The sequence below is a fragment of the Rhinoraja longicauda genome, chromosome 2, assembly GCF_053455715.1.
Source record: "Rhinoraja longicauda isolate Sanriku21f chromosome 2, sRhiLon1.1, whole genome shotgun sequence".
In the NCBI taxonomy this organism is placed as follows: domain Eukaryota; kingdom Metazoa; phylum Chordata; class Chondrichthyes; order Rajiformes; family Arhynchobatidae; genus Rhinoraja; species Rhinoraja longicauda.
In genome coordinates this window covers 45,659,118-45,677,336 of record NC_135954.1, presented here as the reverse complement: position 1 = coordinate 45,677,336, position 18,219 = coordinate 45,659,118, and the positions used below count along the sequence as shown (strand labels likewise).

At 42.2% G+C, this 18,219-nt stretch overlaps 1 protein-coding gene across 1 annotated transcript; it reads right to left on the bottom strand.

The window, feature by feature from the left end:
* Positions 1–2,312: 2,312 nt before the first annotated feature.
* On the bottom strand, positions 2,313–17,151 carry LOC144606374 (uncharacterized). Its single transcript, XM_078422404.1, has 4 exons — positions 17,091–17,151; positions 6,750–6,829; positions 4,223–4,756; positions 2,313–3,842 (listed from the first exon to the last, which is right to left on the bottom strand). The coding sequence occupies exons 1-4, from the start codon at positions 17,149–17,151 to the stop codon at positions 3,789–3,791; spliced, it is 729 nt and encodes a 242-aa protein (XP_078278530.1). The 3' UTR covers positions 2,313–3,788.
* Positions 17,152–18,219: the final 1,068 nt, after the last annotated feature.

Sequence of the window (18,219 nt, the reverse complement as noted above, 5' to 3'; positions counted from 1 at the left end):
TATTCGTGATACCAGAATGTGTGGTGTAACCCAGCTATCGCGCTATCAGTTTATCATGGAGAAAAGGAAGGGTTTGTTTAAAAACAATTGAGCTCTGAAATCCGAGTCTGCAAGAATGATGAGGTAGAAGAAGAACTTCATCCTGAGGTGAAATGTTTCTGTGCTTTTACACAATTCTTAAACTACATGCATCTCTGATTTTGGGTATTGTAAGGATAATTGTAAAAGTTGCATGCTAGAGGTCTTCTTTTCTAAATCATTTGTACTTCAATTATCAAGAGAAGGAAGATATTTTAGATGCAAGAGTACGAAGACTTTGCCAGAGGAGAGCAACAACATAAAGTCACACCACCGAATGGGTTCCTGAATTTGGCTCTGTTCTAGGCCAATATCTTTCACCAACAGGGGCGCATCTGGACCATCCATCAGCTAGGAAGGGAAGCCTTGGGAAGGGAAGGAAAGGAGACAGGAAGGAAACTGAGGAGAGGAGGAGGGCAGGGGTGAGGTGCAGGGGAGTGTGCATAGAAAGGAAGTAACAGAGAGCAATGTTACTCAAAGAAAAAATCTCAAGATCCAAACAAATAGAAGACTGATTTGGCCACAATGAAGAGAAAATAAATTAAGGTGTAGGAAGGAACTGCAGACGCTGGTTCACACCAAAAATAGATACAAAATGCTGGAGTAACTCAGCGGGACAGGCAGCATTTCTGGAGAAAAGGAATGGATGACGTTTTAGGTTGAGGTGTAAATATTTTTGAATCATCAACTTCCTGTGTGAAATTATGAAACAAAATCATAACATATTTATAGGTAGGTTCACTCAATATAATGTAATTATTACCACATTAAATGACTGCAAACTACATTTTCCCAAATTTTAATAATGTTGTAAGATCAAATGTTAATGAAAGGTCAGCTAACAACAAACACAAAGCTTAATGAAGTCCTTTCCATGACAATGCATTATTGGGCCATGAAATGACCATTCGAATGTATAAACTTTGATCTTTCATTTTTTTCTCACAATCACTACCTGTCTACTGTTGATGATTACATTTTAATAATAACTTCTAATGCTTATTATTGTATCATATTTATTGTCATTGTTCTGCTGAGTTCCTGTTATTTATTTTTCTCTCCAGAACTCCAGTTTATCCCCAAAGCTTCCTAACAAACTAATTAGAAAGTTGGGGGAGTCCAGAACCAGGGGCCACTGTCTTAGAATAAAGGGGAGGCCATTTAAAACTGAGGTGAGAAGGAACTTTTTCACCCAGAGAGTTGTGAATTTGTGGAATTATCTGCCACAGAGGGCAGTGGAGGCCAAGTCACTGGATGAATTTAAGAGAGAGTTAGATAGAGCTCTGGGGGCTAGTGGAATCAAGGGATATGGGGAGAAGTTGGGCACAGATTACTGATTGTGGATGATCAGCCATGATCACAATGAATGGCGGTGCTAGCTCAAAGGGCCAAATGGCCTCCTCCTGCACCTACTTTCTATCTCTATGTCTATCTAAAGTTGTTGATTGACTAATGCTGTTAATAAATCATTTATGTAATTTGCAAATTTCAGTAAAGATCGATTGACCCTCCAGCTCCGCTTTTAGATTTTAAAGAATAAGTTAAATATGCTAGATTTTTAAAATCAATGAATAGAACAATGTTGCTTCAGCTGGAAATTTTGGTTGATACCAATTCAGGTACATAATATCTTTAATTCCTCTTTTAATGACAACTAGAGCAAGTGGACCCGTTGGGCCCATTCCTCGTAGATGGGATGGGAGATCAGGGAAGGGGAGAGGGTGTCGTCACTGACTGAGCCCTATTCCCCCCTCCCCTCTCCCACCTCTTCTAATATTCCCACAAGGTGCTCTAAATGCGACGGGCAACAGTTTTGATTCTTGATAGATACAAAATGTTGGGGTAATTCAGTGGGTCAGGCAGCTTCTCTGGAGAGAAGGAATGGGTGACATTTCGGGTCAAGACCCTTATTTTAATCAGTCTGTCTCGACCCGAAACATCATCCATTCCTTCTCTCCAGAAATACTGCCTGTCCTGTTGAGTAGCTCCAGCATTTTGTATCTATTTAAACCAGCAGCTGGTTCTTTGCTACAGTTTTTATTCTTAGTTCCCCACTGCATCTTCATTTATTCCTGGGCCCAAGGCCTGGGGCACAGCTGATAAGGTGTTGCACATGTTCACGTTCAAACATATACCTCTTGAACCTGCATTGCGAGACTGGGTGAAAATAGCTCTGCTTATGTCAGGAAATGGGGCAAATGGTGGTGGGGACAAAACCCCTTCAATTTTGGGCTCTAGACATCACTGGCAAGGCCGTCATTTATTATCATCCCTGATTACCCTTGGGATGGTGTGAGTGAGCTGCATTCTTGGACAATGCAGTTGAAGTTACTCTCACATTGCTGTTGAGCAGAGTATCCTGATTTTGGTTTCAACATCAATGAAAAAACAGTTGCATTTCCCTAAGTCAGCAAGGTATGTGACTTGAAGAGGAACTGGCAGATGATCATGTTCCCATGCACCCAAAGTCCTTTTAGCAGTGTTGGGAAGTTCTAGATTTGGGAAGTGCTGTCCGAGCAGTCTGGGCGAGTAACTACAGTACACTCTTTTTCCACATTGGAACTACTCTGCTCAGTTGTCTAGTGAATACATAATTGACAGGTGTCATTTATCAGGAGGCTTTGTCCTGGATGATGTCAAGTTTCTTGAGAGTTTCTGCCTCTTCACTTGTGCTTTGCAGATGGCGGATAGTCCTTCGGACATCAGGAGAGTCAACGACCAAAGGACACCTAGGTTCTGAACTGCTGTTGTAATCATTGTTTTTTGTCACTGGTTTGGTTGGGTTTCTGATCAACAGTGAACCTCCTGGATATTTTTAATAGGTATCTCAGTGATGGCAAAGGCATTGGAAGTTAAGGGTTGGGGATTACATACCTTTTTTGGAATTGGGACAATTATCTGGGACTTTTGAACCAGGCTTGGTGTTTGGGTATTAAAAATTCAGTGATGTCTTTACAAATTTAAAGATACAAGGGAAAATATCTATAAAGCAAAAGTTATCATTGGTTTCACAAGTTGTTTTAGTAGGCACATAATAATATAAAAGACTCACAATGTCCTCCATATTAATGATTAATAGATTAAAAAAAAAAAATCATTCTTTAGATAAAATGTACAGAAAGTACTGCACGTTAAAATTTTGATTTTATAGCTATCATTTGCTGTCGGAAATCCAGCTTCTGACTTGCTGTTGTAGTTATATTATTTATGCAATGGGTTCATTTGAGTTTGTTCATTCTTGACCCCCAGAATGCTGATAGTGGGAGAATCAGTCATGATAGGTCTATTCAGGGCCGTCTTTACAGCATTATGGGCCCCGGGCAAAGCAGTGTACTGGGGCCCCTACGACAACTACTCACAGGAATAAAAATGTAAATGGTCGATAAAGTGGGGCCCCTATGCTCGTGGGGCCCCGGGCAAGTGCCCATCAGGCCCATGCGTTAAGACGGCCCTGGGTCTATTTAATGCTAAGTGTTGGTGTTTGCAGTGAAGGCTGCCATATATATATATTGTAGTAAATTACCACTTCCTTTGTATTCTTTTTTTGTGTGTGTTGGTTGGGGTTGTGTAATTTGCTTGTTTTATTGCTTTTATTATTGGACTGTGGGTGACTAAATTTCGTCCAAAAAACTTGTTTTTTGGATGACAACTAAAGATATCTTGAATCTTGAATCTTGAGTTATATCCAGATGAAGTAATTCCATTTTCATTTATCTGTGGATGACCACACCGCCCGGTGCATTTATAACTGTTACTTGCTTCCCCTGAAATACAACAAAGATACATTAATACTATGGATTGTGGTAACAAAATAGAAGCTTTAAAATCCATTTCAAAATATACTATTTGACTATCTTCCTTATTTAATTTATTTTCAAATTCTGTCTCGGTACAGCTCCTTAACTTTTTTTTTTTATCCTCCTGTGTTGAAGGTTCTACAGAAATGGAAGATATTAAAGCTTCATTCCTACAGTTGAAGCCAAAGACATAGCCATGGGCAAAACCAGTCATTGTTAATCTGAACAAGGACAGGTGAATGGTGATTAATTTTAGATGTAAAACGATCTAATTACAACAAAAAAAACACGTCAAATTAGGAAATGTTGGTTGAGTAACATTAGATATCTAAATGAAATGTAACTACCTTAGTTTTTGGTTTTGGTTTAAGTGCGTGCTGCACAACTTTGGTCAAGACAGCAGAAGCAATTTCTTTGGTGAGGCTATTTGAAGACTTCTGATAGACAGCTGTAGGTTGATATCCGCTGCACATAATACTCGCTGGTACACCTCTGTTAGAGTGAGCCATGACCATCGTTGACGTAGAAACCTGCTGGTTGGGCATTTGTAGTACCAAAAGACGCTGCTGGGTGACCATGCGTGATGTTAAAAACTGCTGGTTGACGTAGGCAGGCATTATTGGAGGAGGAGCAATGGGATTTGGCATGGCAATGCCCACTGATGAGTATGGACTGTATGCAGGAGGGTTACCAGGAAGTTCCACTGATGAGTATGAACTGTATGCAGGAGGGTTACCAGGAAATTGTGTCGGAGTTGGATAAGGTGGGCTTTGGATAGATGGTGGCCCTTGGGGGTAAGGTGGGTAGTTGGTTACATTGCCATGCATTCCATTACCATACATTCCATTTTTTGGGGGTGGAGTTGGGTAAGGAGCAGTAGCCTGAAAAAAAATAAAATCAGAAAAAGATTAACAATTTTCCATTGCAGTCAAAGAGAGACACGGTGTAGAAACAGGCCTTTCAGTCCACTCAGTCCAAAACTAACCATTGAGCATCCTTTTTTCTCCCCTCATTACCATCAATTCACCCCTAAATTCTATCACTCTTGTACACACTGGGATCAATTTACAGTTGCCAAGTACCCACCAGCCTGCATGTTTAGGCAAATGAGATTAGCTTATGTTCAGCACAGGGATTGTGGGCCAGAGGGCAGGGGCCAAACGCAGACAAATGGGACGAGATCAGGTTGCCAAACAAATCACTGACCATCTCAACAATAGCTCCTTCCCACTGCATCCAATGCAATTTGGATTCAGGGCTAATCACTCAACAGAAACAGCTACAAGTTACTTTCTAGAAAAAGTTAAGGCATCAATGGACAAAGGCAGGGTTGTGGGGGCCGTGTTCCTGGATTTACGGAAAGCATTCGACACCGTTAATTATAACATCCTACTGCATGAACTTCTCAACTTCAATTTTTCTACAGAATTTCTCAAACTCATTAAATCCTACCTCTCATCCCGCTCCCAACTCGTCAAAATCGATAATTATAACTCTGACCCTCTATGTTTATCAACTAGTGTCCCGCAGGGCTCTATTCTGGGCCCAATCCTGTTCAGTATGCGTATTAATGTTCTACCTTCTGTGTGTGGAAAATGTGATATATTAATGTATGCTGATGATAGTTATTTTTATTCATGGTAAAAATGCAGAAGAGGTTGCAACCATGCTGACAGATGTTATGTTGAAGGTCACTTCCTGGCTTAACAAATGTTGTTTACAATTGAATATGTCAAAACTGTTTGTATGATCTTCTCCAAAGGCCACAGCGTAGATGTAGAGCAAGGTATTCTCATCTCAGGAGAGAGACTACAAGTTGTCCCAGAATACAAATATCTAGGAGTACACATAGATTCAAACCTTGGCTTCAAAACCAACATAAAAATGGTTTGTAATAAAGTAAAGTTTAGTTTGGCAAATTTCTGGTTTACCAGAAACTTCCGATCAACTGCGGCAGCTAAGATATACTTCCACTCAATGGTTCTCTCCCACATCACCTATTGTCTGATAAGTTGGTCTAATACACACCCTACAGCCTTAAAACCACTGGAATCATTATATAAACAAGCACTCAAAACTTTGGACAAGAAGCCATTCAGTTTTCATCATTGCCACATTCTAAAGAAATATAATCTGCTTAGCTGGGAAAACCTCATCAAATACAAAAATGTCTGCTTTGTTTATAAGATTCTGCTTGGTTTAGCTCCTCCTCCTCTGTCTGGTTTCATCAACTTCAAATCTACTGCAAACAGAGCTACTAGATGTGCAACTCGGGGGGACTGCACTATCCCATTCAGGAAAACTGCATTTAGCCAGGCTGTCTTTTTCTTCAGAGCATTACATCAATGGAATTCAAAGGAGGGGACTTCATTGAAACTAACCGAATAGTGAAAGGCCTGGATAGAGAGGATGTTTCCACTAGTGGGAGAGACTAGGACCAGAGGGCACAACCTCAGAATAACAGGACCTAATTTTAGAAAGGAGATGAGGAGTAATTTATTTAGTCAGAGGGTGGCGAAACTGTGGAATTCATTGCCACACATGGCTAAGGAGGCCAATTCATTGGGTATTTATTAAATGGAGATTGACAGGTTTTCGATTAATAAGTGTGCCAAAGGTTATGGGGGAAGGCAGAAGAATGGAGTTGACAGAGAAAGATAGATCAACCATGATTGAATGACAAAGTAGACTCAAAAGGCCGAATGGTCTAATTCTGCACCTATGACTTGTGAACTTTTTAACGTCTTTTAAGCTTTCAAACAATTTTAATTGCTGTTTTGCAATTAATAAAGATAATTCAAAAACAATTTCTCAAACCAGGGTAAAATTTTGCACTCAAAATGAAAGAGTAGAAATAAAAGTTTAACAAAGTACCTGAGCGTAACCTGGTGGAATCAGACCATACGTAGGAGCAGGGCTTCCATCATTGCTAGTACTTGATGTAGTATGGGCACCTAAACAATAGACCCAACATATTAATACTTTCCACTTAAAACAAATATTGCTGTAATATGACCTGGTTGTTTTATGAAATATTTAAAGGTAAATATTTCTTAAAAATTAAATTAGTGAATCTATAGGGCAGACGCTGATGGTATTGGTGGGAGGAAACTGTTATATTTTTTATACCATGGAGTGATATTCTTAGGATTTATGCCGTAGTTCCAATAAGGGCTAATGCAAATGTCATCAAAATATCTGAAGGAAGTCCTTATGGGGAGAAGTCATAGTCATACAGTGCGGGAACAGGCTCTTCAGGATAACTTGCCCATGCCGACCAATATGCCCCATCTACACTAGTCCCACCAGCGAACGTTTGGCCCATATCCCTCTAAACCTATCCTATCCATGTACCTGTCCAAATGTTTCTTGAACGTTACGATAGTACTTGCCTCAAGTACCTCCTCCGGCAGCTCGTTCCATACACCCACCACTCTCTGTGTAAAAAAAGTTATTAAATCTTTCCCCCGTCACCTTAAACCTATGTCCTCTGGTTCTCAATTTCCCTACACTGGGTCGGAGACTGCATTTACCCGATCTATTCCTCTCATGATTTTGTACACCGCTAGAAGATCACCCCTCATCCTCCTGCCCTCCAAGGAATAAAGTCCTATCCCGTTTAACCTCTTCCTATAGTTCAGGCCTTCAAGTCCTGGCAATATCCTCATAAATCTTCTCTGCACCCTTTCCAGCTTGCTAACATCTTTCCTATAACATGATGACCAAAACTGGCATGATGATAAACAGCTTTCTGAATATCCTTTATCTCCTCCATTCATGCGATGAGGAAATGGACAAAAGCCATGCAAGAGTGGAATGCCATTACGTCTTCAGCACTTCACCTAGTTAAATGGTGCAATGGCTTAAAATTTGATTAGAGTCTCATGAGTGAGTTCACAAGCTGAATGATTGTGCACTTTAATTGGCTTGAGATGTAACCCTCTGCACACCAAATAACAACATGTTGATCATATTGACATGTGCAATACTCTCATCTCCTGTGGTTACAAGATTGATGAGCAGGCATCGATGTTCAGCAAAGTTCAAAGGCTCAAGGCCCACTACCAATGTTTAGACCTGCAAGGGTCTAAATGGGGAAAAAATGGCGGCGCTGCCCCAGCAGCTGCGGCTTACCTGCGGTCCGTTTGTGTTTTTGTTGTTTTTTTGTCTTAATTGAAGATGTGATGTCGTGTTTTTTTGTGGTTGTGTACTATGTGTGTGTGTGTGTGGGGGGGGACTGTAAAATTGTAAATTTGTCCCTTCCAAACGGAGACCCAACCTTTTTTCTGCTTCGTGTCTCCGTTCCTGCTGCGGCCTACCATCGGCCAAACTCCTGGAGCTGGCGGCCTCCACCCGGGACCACCTGGGGCTCTGGTTCGCAGAGCCTGCGGACTCACCATCAGCGGAGCCGGCTGTCTTCGGAGGCTGCGGGAGCCGCTGCGACTCGCCTCGGAGGCTTCGGCTCGGGCCGCGTGGATGCCGACATCGGGAGCTCCGGCAGCGGCAGCGTGTTTGCCCGCCCCGGATTGTGGGGCTTGGGTCAGCCTGCCGCGGACATTTCACCGTCCGGCGCGGCCTGAAATAGGCCGCGGGATTTTTCTCTGCTCGGCGGGGGCTTCAATGTTGGGAGCCACGACCGCCCCGACGTGCAGCGGCAGCGTCTTCGCCCGCACCGGATCGCGGGCCTTGGGTCGGCCCGATGCGGACCTTTCACCATCCGGCGCGGCCTGGAACGTGGCAAGTTCAACAGCCTGACCGCGGGAGAAGACAGCAGGGGAAGAGAAATGACATTTTGGCCTTGCATCACAATGAGGAGGGGACTGGAGGAGACTCACTGTGATGGATGTTTCTTTTTGTTTTGTGTTTTGTGTTGGTTGGGGTTGTGTAATTTGCTTATTTTATTGCTCTATTGTTGGACTGTGGGTGACGAAATCTCGTCCAAAAGACCTGTTTTTTGGATGACAAATAAAGGTAATTCTGAATTCTGAAGAATGGAGCTGCTACGAGAAAAGTTTATTTTGTGCAGAAATCAGTCATTTAACAAGTTACTACTTCAGGAAATAGAGATTTTGTTCCAGCAATTTACACATATTGAGTACAGGTAGATTTGCACAGCAGGACATGAAGTGATTTTATGCCTCAACTGGGTAGTCTTGGACAATTAGAGTGCTGGAGTAACTTTGTGGGTCAGGCAGCATCTCTGGAGACCATGGATAGGTGATGTTTCAGATCGGGCCCCTTCCTCTGACTTATCTGCAGTTCCTTGATTCTGCATTTATCTATCTGCAGTCAATTCAGAAACAAGTGTTCTGAACTTAAAGAAAGGTAACTTTGAGGGTATGAGACGTGAATTGTCCAAGATAGACTGGCAATTTATACTAAAAGGGTTGACGGTGGACATGCAATGGAAGGCATTTAAAGATTGCATGGATGAACTACAACAATTGTTCATCCCAGTTTGGCAAAAAAACAAACCAGGAAAGGTAGTGCATCCGTGGCTAACAAGGGAAATCAAGGATAGTATTAAAACAAAAGATGAAGCATATAAATTAGCCAGAAAAAGTATCATACCAGAGGACTGGGAGAAATTCAGAGTCCAGCAGAGGAGGACAAAGGGCTTAATTAGGAAAGGGAAAATAGATCATGAGAGAAAACTGGCAGGGAACATAAAAACTGACTGCAAAAGCTTTTATAGATATGTGAAGAGAAAAAGACTAGTTAAGACAAATGTAGGTCCCTTGCAGTCAGAAACAGGTGAATTGATCATAGGGAACAAGGAGATGGCAGACCAATTGAACAACTACTTTGGTTCTGTCTTCACTAGGGAAGACATAAACAATCTGCCGGAAATAGCAGGGGACCGGGGGTCTAACGAGATGGAGGAACTGGGGGTAATCCAGGTTAGTCGGGAAGTGGTGTTAGGTAAATTAAATGGATTAAAGGCCGATAAATCCCCAGGGCCACATAGGCTGCATCCCAGAGTGCTTAAGGAAGTAGCCTCAGAAATAGTGGATGCATTAGTGATAATTTTTCAAAACTCTTTAGATTCTGGAGTAGTTCCTGAGGATTGGAGGGTAGCTAATGTTACCCCACTTTTTAAAAAGGGAGGGAGAGAGAAAACGGGGAATTATAGACCAGTTAGCCCAACATCGGTAGTGGGGAAAATGCTAGAGTTAGTTATTAAAGATGTGATAGCATCACATTTGGAAAGTGGTGAAATCATCGGACAAAGTCAGCATGGATTTATGAAAGGCAAATCATGCCTGACGAATCTTATAGAATTTTTCAAGGATGTAACTAGTAGAGTGGATAAGGGAGAACCAGTCGATGTGTTATATCTGGACTTTCAGAAGGCCTTCGACAAGGTCCCACATAGGAGATTGGGGTACAAACTTAAAGCACACGGTATTGGGGGTTCAGTGTTGAGGTGGATAGAGAATTGGTTGGCGGACAGGAAGCAAAGAGTAGGAATAAACGGGTCCTTTTCGGAATGGCAGGCAGTGACTAGTGGGGTAGCGCAAGGCTCAGTGCTGGGACCCCAGTTATTTACAATATATATTAATGATTTGGTCGAGGGAATTGAATGCAACATCTCTAAGTTTGCGGATGACACGAAGCTGGGTGGCAGTGTTAGCTGCGAGGAGGATGCTAGGAGGCTGCAGAGTGACTTGGATAGATTAGGAGAGTGGGCAAATGCATGGCAGATGCAATATAATGTGGATAAATGTGAGGTTATCCACTTTGGCGGCAAGAACAGGAAAGCAGAGTATTACCTGAATGTTGGCCAATTAGGAAAAGGGGAGATGCAACGTGACCTGGGTGTCATGGTGCACCAGTCATTGAAAGCAAGCGTGCAGGTGCAGCAGGCAGTGAAGAAAGCAAATGGTATGTTAGCATTCATAGCAAGAGGATTTGAGTATAGGAGCAGGGAGGTTCTACTGCAGTTGTACAGGGCCTTGGTGAGACCGCACCTGGAGTATTGTGTACAGTTTTGGTCTCCTAATCTGAGGAAAGACATTCTAGCCTTAGAGGGAGTACAGAGAAGGTTCACCAGATTGATCCCTGGGATGGCGGGACTTTCATAAGAAGAAAGACTCGATAGACTAGGCTTATACTCGCTGGAATTTAGAAGACTGAGGGGGGATCTTATAGAAACATATAAAATTCTTAGAGGGTTGGAGCGGCTAGATGTGGGAAGATTGTTCCCGATGTTGGGGAAGTCCAGAACCAGGGGTCATAGCTTAAGGATAAGGGGGAAGTCTTTTAGGACCGAGATGAGAAAACATTTCTTCACACAGAGAGTGGTGAGTCTGTGGAATTCTCTGTCACAGAAGGTAGTTGAGGCCAGTTCATTGGCTATATTTAAGAGGGAGTTAGATGTGGCCCTTATGGCTAGAGGGACCAGGGGGTATGGAGAGAAGGCAGGTAAAGGTTGGATGATCAGCCATGATCATATTGAATGGCGGTGCAGGCTCGAAGGGCCGAATGGCCTACTCCTGCACCTATTTTCTATGTCTATGTTTTCTACCTTATTTCTACATTTTACTTGACCCAGCTCAGTGACTCCAGCACTTTGTGTCTTTTTTTGTAAACCAGCATCTGCAGTTCATTGTTTCTACATTTTATTGCTCCACTGTGAAATTTACTCAAGGTATGCCTACTTTGAAGAAATTCTCATCGTCACCTATCCATGTTCTCTAGAGAAGTGACGTTTTGGGTCAGGACCCTTCTTCAGACTGAATATAGTAGAATGGGAAAAGTTTGAAGAGGGGTGGGGGTGGGAAATAACTGGCAAGTGATAGTTGGGTAAAGGTGAGGGAAGGGTTATCCATGTCTTCCAGAGATGCTGCCTGACTCGCTGAGATACTCCAGCATTTTGTTTTCTGTACAAGATTCCAGCATCTGCAGTTCCTTGTGTCTACATTGGCTCAGCCGTGATATTATTTCATGGTTTAAGCAGGCTTGAAATGCCAATCTCCTGCGTCTTATCTTTTGTTTCCATTGAGACAGATGGCTTGAAATTTACATTTGCACTCGAGCAAGCTGCCTGTGGAGCTGAGATCAGCACCAGCGGCTCATACCAATTGTATCAGAGGTGTAGAGGAGAAATTTCCCCTAGACCACAGGCATGTCAGTTCAGGCACAGGCCTTTTATACCCAGAACTAGACGATTTAAGAAAACATCAGAAATGGCCTTTATACCAAAATTAAATCCTGTCATTATGATTTTGAAGATGTCTTTGGCCACACTAGTTCTTTTCTTACCTCAAAACTCAATTCCCAGCTGAACACCAGAATCTCAAAAACTAGGTGCAGGCCAATGCTGATTGGCAACAAAATAATTGGGATAACAAGAGGAATAATCCCCCCCCCCCCCCTCCCCTCCAACCACACACACGTGACCAGGATTTCAAATGCATTATCAAATGAGAATAATATTTATTAAAAAGGCAGATTTACAAGGCAGATTTATAAAGGTGAAAGGAATGGAGAAAGAGCGAAGATATAGGAGCCGAATCTAGACCAGATGGACTGAGAGCCTCTTATAATACTGTATGATTATTTTACCATTTATCTTTGAGGTCACTTTGCGCAATAAAGTTAATGCTCATTGTGTTTGGAGCTAACATGCTTCTCTTAAATTGTGATTTTCTAAGTTAGTAACAATGAAGCTAAACCTCAAAAATAATTCTTCAACCAGAATGACAATCATAACATCAAGTAAATGCAAAGGTGAAAAGTTACTGTGTGCTCTCCAGACCTCAGCTTTGTATTAATATGATGCAACAGGAGGAACAATCTAACATTAACAAGAAACATTGCAGAAAAAGCTATTATTGTCTACTTTTGCACAACACAGTTACATCATTCATTTTTGCTTATTAAAAGGAGGCAGACTAGTCATTGCAGCTAATAGACCGTGGGCCGAGGTGCCTTTTCATTTCATGTCGTGACCCACATCCCATATCTACCTGTATTTATAACATATTGCATCTTTGCATGTAGTTATCCACCTTTCATAGGAATATTGTTTGAATAAAGTAAATTTTGGATATTTTAAAAAAAAATTGGAGTCTGAAGTTATTGCATTTCTAAGTACTTTCTCATGGCATCTCTTTCAAATATTCTAGTTTTATTTATTTTGACCAATGAAATAAGCACTGACACAGTGTTTTAAAATAAACACTGACACTGCATTTAAAAGAGAACTCTTTTCATTTAATTAGATCAATGAAGCAAACACAAAGACAAGCAATTCACTGCATTGAAAGGCGAACCCTTTGTATTTATTGTGATAATTGAAACAAAACCAACACAACCAATGCATTGCATCGAAAAATTGGGGGGCAATAAAAAGGGGCTTGGATTGTGGGCTTTTGGAGTGGTGGACTTCTGCATGTGGAGAGGGCTGCTTGCTGCTGGTCTTCAGATCATGTCATTCTGCCATGGTACGCTACGCTGCCTAGTTCGGAGTGGTAGTAAGTGCAGGTTGACGTTGGTTGTCGTAGTCCCTGTCGTAGTGAACGTCCTAGGTCGGGAAGACTGGGTCACCGGTTGTCGGCAGCTTGCCGTCGCCTAGGTGGTAGGTTGTCGTAGCTTGTTGTGGGCATGGTCGTAGACATTGTCGTAGGGTCGAGTAAAAAAAAATTAAGTTTTTTGGCGATCTGCTACGACTTTGACAGTCACCGGCAGTCACCTTAAAAATCGCGTAACTGGGACAGGCCCTTAAGATTCATCCGCACAAGTGCCAGGCTGTGACAATAACAAACGAGAAAATTCAACTATCATCTTCTGACATTCTCTGGGATTTACTTAACCGAATCCGCAATATAGATATCTGGGGATTACCATTAACCAGAAACGGAACTAGATTAGCTATTTACACAAAGTGGCTAAAAGAGCAGGTTAGGGGCGAGTAATCTTGCAGCAAACAGGGTGGCATGGTGGCGCAGCAGTAGAGTTGCTGCCTTACAGCATTTGCAATGCCAGAGACCCAGGTTCAATCCCGACTACGGGTACTGTCTGCACGGGGTTTGTACGTTCTCCCCGTGACCTGCGTTGGATTTTTCCGAGATCTTTGGTTCCTTCCCACACTCCAAAGACGTACAGGTTTGTAGGTTAATTGGCTTGGTATAAATGTAGTGTGTGTAGGATAGTATTAATGGTTTGGTTATAAATGTAAATTGTCCCATGTGGTGTTGAGGAGCGGGGATTGCTGGTCGGTGCAGACTCGATGGGCCGAAGAGCCTGTTTCCACACTGTATCTCTAAACTAAATTAAAGCAAGCAACTTCAGTCCTAACTCCCCAAAACCTGTCCCCCATCGACAAAGCTCAAGTCAGGAGCGTGGTGGAATACTCTCCATTTGTCGAGATGAGCACATCTTCAACAATACTCAAGAGCCTTGATACCAAACAGGACACAGTGGTTCTCTTAATTGACATCCATTCACATTCATCCACTCACCCCACCCCTGACACAGTGGCAGCAGTTTGCACCATCTACAGGATGCTCTGGAGCAAGTCATTGAAACTCTTGAGAAGGCACCTTCCAAATCCATAAGAAGGACTAGGGCAGCCAAAACATGGGGACACCACCACCTGGAAGTTGCACTGCTAGACAGACACCATGTCCACTTGGAAACGTGTTGATGTTCCTTCACTGTTGATGGGTCAAAGTCTTGGAACTCACTCACGAACAACACAAGGATTGCAGCGATTCAAGAAGGCAGCTCACCTGCACCTTCTCAAGAGCATCGAGGGATGAGTAATTCAATGCTGGCACAGCCTGTGATGCTCACATCCCTTGAATGAATGTTTTAAATAAAGAGTGCATTCACCGATACCAATTTAAGAATGCAAATTCACAGATTAAGAAATTCTCTGTCCAATTTAGTTTTCATATCAACACAAACAGAATATCTCTGCAGTAAATCCTGGCAAAACCCTGCAGTGCGTGTTCAGAATTCTCTCTCTGAGCTCCTGGAAAGCCGCGGGCGGAGAAGCCGGGACCGGAGCAGGCCAGAGCGGGGTCTCGCAGATCAACAGAGCCCGCGGCTGACTTTTTCTAATTAGCTTACTTAACTAGTGTGCAACTTTTTGCACTGACTAGTTATGAATTCCTTCTCAATGATTTTTTTATCTAAACCTGTGCCAAAGTTCAAGTAGATACCAGAGATGGGTCACGAAAGTCAAAATCTAGACACATTTTTGATGTTCGGCCCCGCGGTCTATACTTCACTTACTCCAGATGCTTTTTGACAGCTCCTGGAATCAGATTTGCAATAAAGGAAGAAAAATCAGGCGAATGCTGTTCAGAATGGCAACATGTTTGTCAGTTACCTCTTCCTACAAGTTACAGAAGATTGACAAGTGTAGGTCAATTTGCAGCAAGGTCACCATTTTACCCACAGTTGCTGCTACATCATGCATGAAATACCATCATGAATAAATAAATCATCAGTCACTTGCAGTAATAAGAGGAACCAGGTTGGCATTTTCAGACACTTGTAGTGTACAAAAGAATGGAATAGCAGTCTAAAGACATTCACGTAAATATATGTGATCATCGCCAAATCATTCTGCAAGTCAAGGATTATTCACAAATCTGCATTGGAATTTACCATTAAGATTACATAAATCATGTTCTTCGCACAACTGACTGTGGCACTTTATCAGAACCAACATTATTCCAGCATATCCTTCCAGTTTTTTGTTTAGGCGGCACAGTGGTAGAGTTGCTGCCTTACAGCGCCAGGGACCCGAGTTCGATCCCAACTACGGGTGCTGATTGTACCAAGTTCGTATGTTCTTCCTGTGAGCGTATGGGATTTCTCCGGGTGCTCCAGTTTCCTCCCACATTCCAAAGCCAGTAGAGAGCATGGACAGGACAAAGCATAGCAGGTAATAGGTGGATGCAGGCGAGGGTGGTTTTGGAATGGCATGATTGGAACAAAGGCCAAAGTTAAAAGCATATGGAGTTTAATTCGAGCAGGCATGAGGTTTTGCTCCTTGGGAGGTCAAATGTAAGGGGAAAATATACAATTAATGACTGACCCTTAGAAGCATTGATGAACAGAAGGATCATGCGGTCCAAGTACATAGCTACCTGAAAGTGCCACGCAATTAGATAGAGTGGTAAAGAAGTATTATGGTATGCTAGCTTTTATAAGTCGGGGCAGTGAGCCCGAGTCAGATTCCGAAAGTCATGATGCAGCTTTATAGGATTTGGTTTGGTCGCATTTGGAGTATTGTGTGCAGTTCTGGTTGCCCCATTACAGGAAGGCTGTGGAGGCTTTGGAAAGGGTGCAGAGGAGATCTACTGGAATGATGCCTGGATTAGGGGTATTAGCTACAGGGAGAGGTTGGACAGACGGATTGTTTTCTCTGGAATGCAGGAGGCTGGGGATAGATCTGATAGAAGTGTATAAAATTATGAGAGACATAGATAGGGAAAACAGAATCTTTTTCCCAGGATAAAAATAATCAAATATGAGAGGGCATATCTTTAAGTTGAGAGGAACAATGTTTAAAGGAAATGTGAGGGCAACATTTTTTTTTTTTTACACACACAAAGAGTGGCATGTCACTGAAATGCAGCGATGTGGGTTGAATCAGTTGCATTAGTGACATTTGGATAAGCATATGGATATACAGGAAATGATGGAATATGGGTTATGTGCAGGCTTAAGTATTGGTCTTGGCATTATGTTTGGCACAGACATTGTGGGCCGAAGGGCCTGTTCCAATGCTGCAGTGATCTATATTCTAAATAGAAATTGCTATTCTTAAATTTTTTTGCCAGTTGCCAACTCTGAATAAAACATGTCCCACTAAAAAGGATCCTAAAACTGGGCGGCACGGTGGTGCAGCGGTAGAGTTGCTGCCTTACAGTGAATGCAGCGCCGGAGATCCGGGTTCGATCCTGCTATGGGTTCTGTCTGTATGGAGTTTGTACGTTATCCCTGTGACCTGCGTGGGTTTTCTCCAAGATCTTCGGTTTCCTCCCACAGTCCAAAGACGTACAGGTATGTAGGTTAATTGGCTTGGTAAATGTAAAAATTGTCCCTAGTGGGTATATCAGGATAGTGTTAATGTGCGGGGATCGCTGGCCGGCGCGGTGGGCCGAAAGGGCCTGTTTCCATGCTGTATTTCTAAACTAAACTAAAGTGGAAAGACAGTATGAAACCGCTGCCTGTATCAACAGCAGCTGGTACCTTTGCCAGTCAGTACGATGCAAGGGGATTGTTGCTGAGTCCTTGCAAAGAAGAGTGTCATCTCCGAAGTGAACGTCATAAACAGCTAAATTTTCAAATAAATGTCTAACACCAGCAAGCTTGATGAATTTTAGTGATTCTTGATGAAAAAAAGAAGTCCACAACAAAATGGTTTGATTTATTATTTTTGTCTTGGAAATCAAAAAGGCATTGCCTGCCAATGGAGCAAGAATCTTCTTACTGAGAGAGTTGGGCATGGCTGCCATAACAGGTGAAACCCACCATGAAGCTAAAATTAGATTGGAACATAATGGAACAGAAGGGGAGTTGGCCCATTGAAGAATGTAGTGAGTTCAGTTCAAAACCCACAAAGAATGAGCAGCGATCAGAGACTCAGCAGCAAAACAAAGACAAGGAAGTAGATCGACAAAAACAGAGATTAAAAAATCTCCAAGATCTACACGCTGTATATAATTGAGGAAGAAAGGAATCAGTTGTCAGGTGAGCATTGGAATGAAGCTGTGTTGCAGATAATACTATTGGTTGCACACAAAATACATACCTGAAATTATGTTGACATGCCATGACTCTGAATCACCTGGACCTCTTTATAAAATACATGCCAATCCATCAAAGCAACCAAACAACATGTTTTAGCCCAACTGGAATTAGACACCTATTCTTGTAATACAGCATATCATCAGACTTACCATAAATAATTATTGCAATGACTGTTGCATTCGGGACATTGTTCCTGTAAATATTACATTTTGATTTACCAATGAGTTTGAGGTAAAAATGAGGAAATAAACTAGAACTGGGAACAAGTAAATCAGAAGTAAACAAAAAAGAAGTGAAGATTGACACAAAAATGCTGGAGTAACTTAACAGGACAGGCAGCATCTCTGGAGAGAAAGAATGGGTGACGTTTTGGGTCGAGACGTCTGGAAAAGGGTCTCTGTCTGAACGTCTCGACCCAAAATGTCACCCATTCCTTCTATCCAGAAATGCTGCCTGCCCCGCAGAGTTAATCCAGCATTTTATGTCTAATCCTGACTGAATGATAGACAAGTAAAAGAAGTGAAACTTGAAAATATTTTGCGAAAACAAATTAGTTAGATTTCACATC

Bases quoted from the DNA above. Each gene is read 5' to 3' on its own strand.
- LOC144606374 (XM_078422404.1), bottom strand. From the start codon at position 17,151: ATGACACTCTTCTTTGCAAGGACTCAGCAACAATCCCCTTGCATCGTA. The intron at 6,830-17,090 runs GTACCAGCTGCT...TCTATTGTTTAG, and splicing joins CATCGTACTGACTGGCAAAG to GTGCCCATACTACATCAAGT. The intron at 4,757-6,749 runs GTACTTTGTTAA...ATTTTTTTTCAG, and splicing joins TTCCACCAGGTTACGCTCAG to GCTACTGCTCCTTACCCAAC.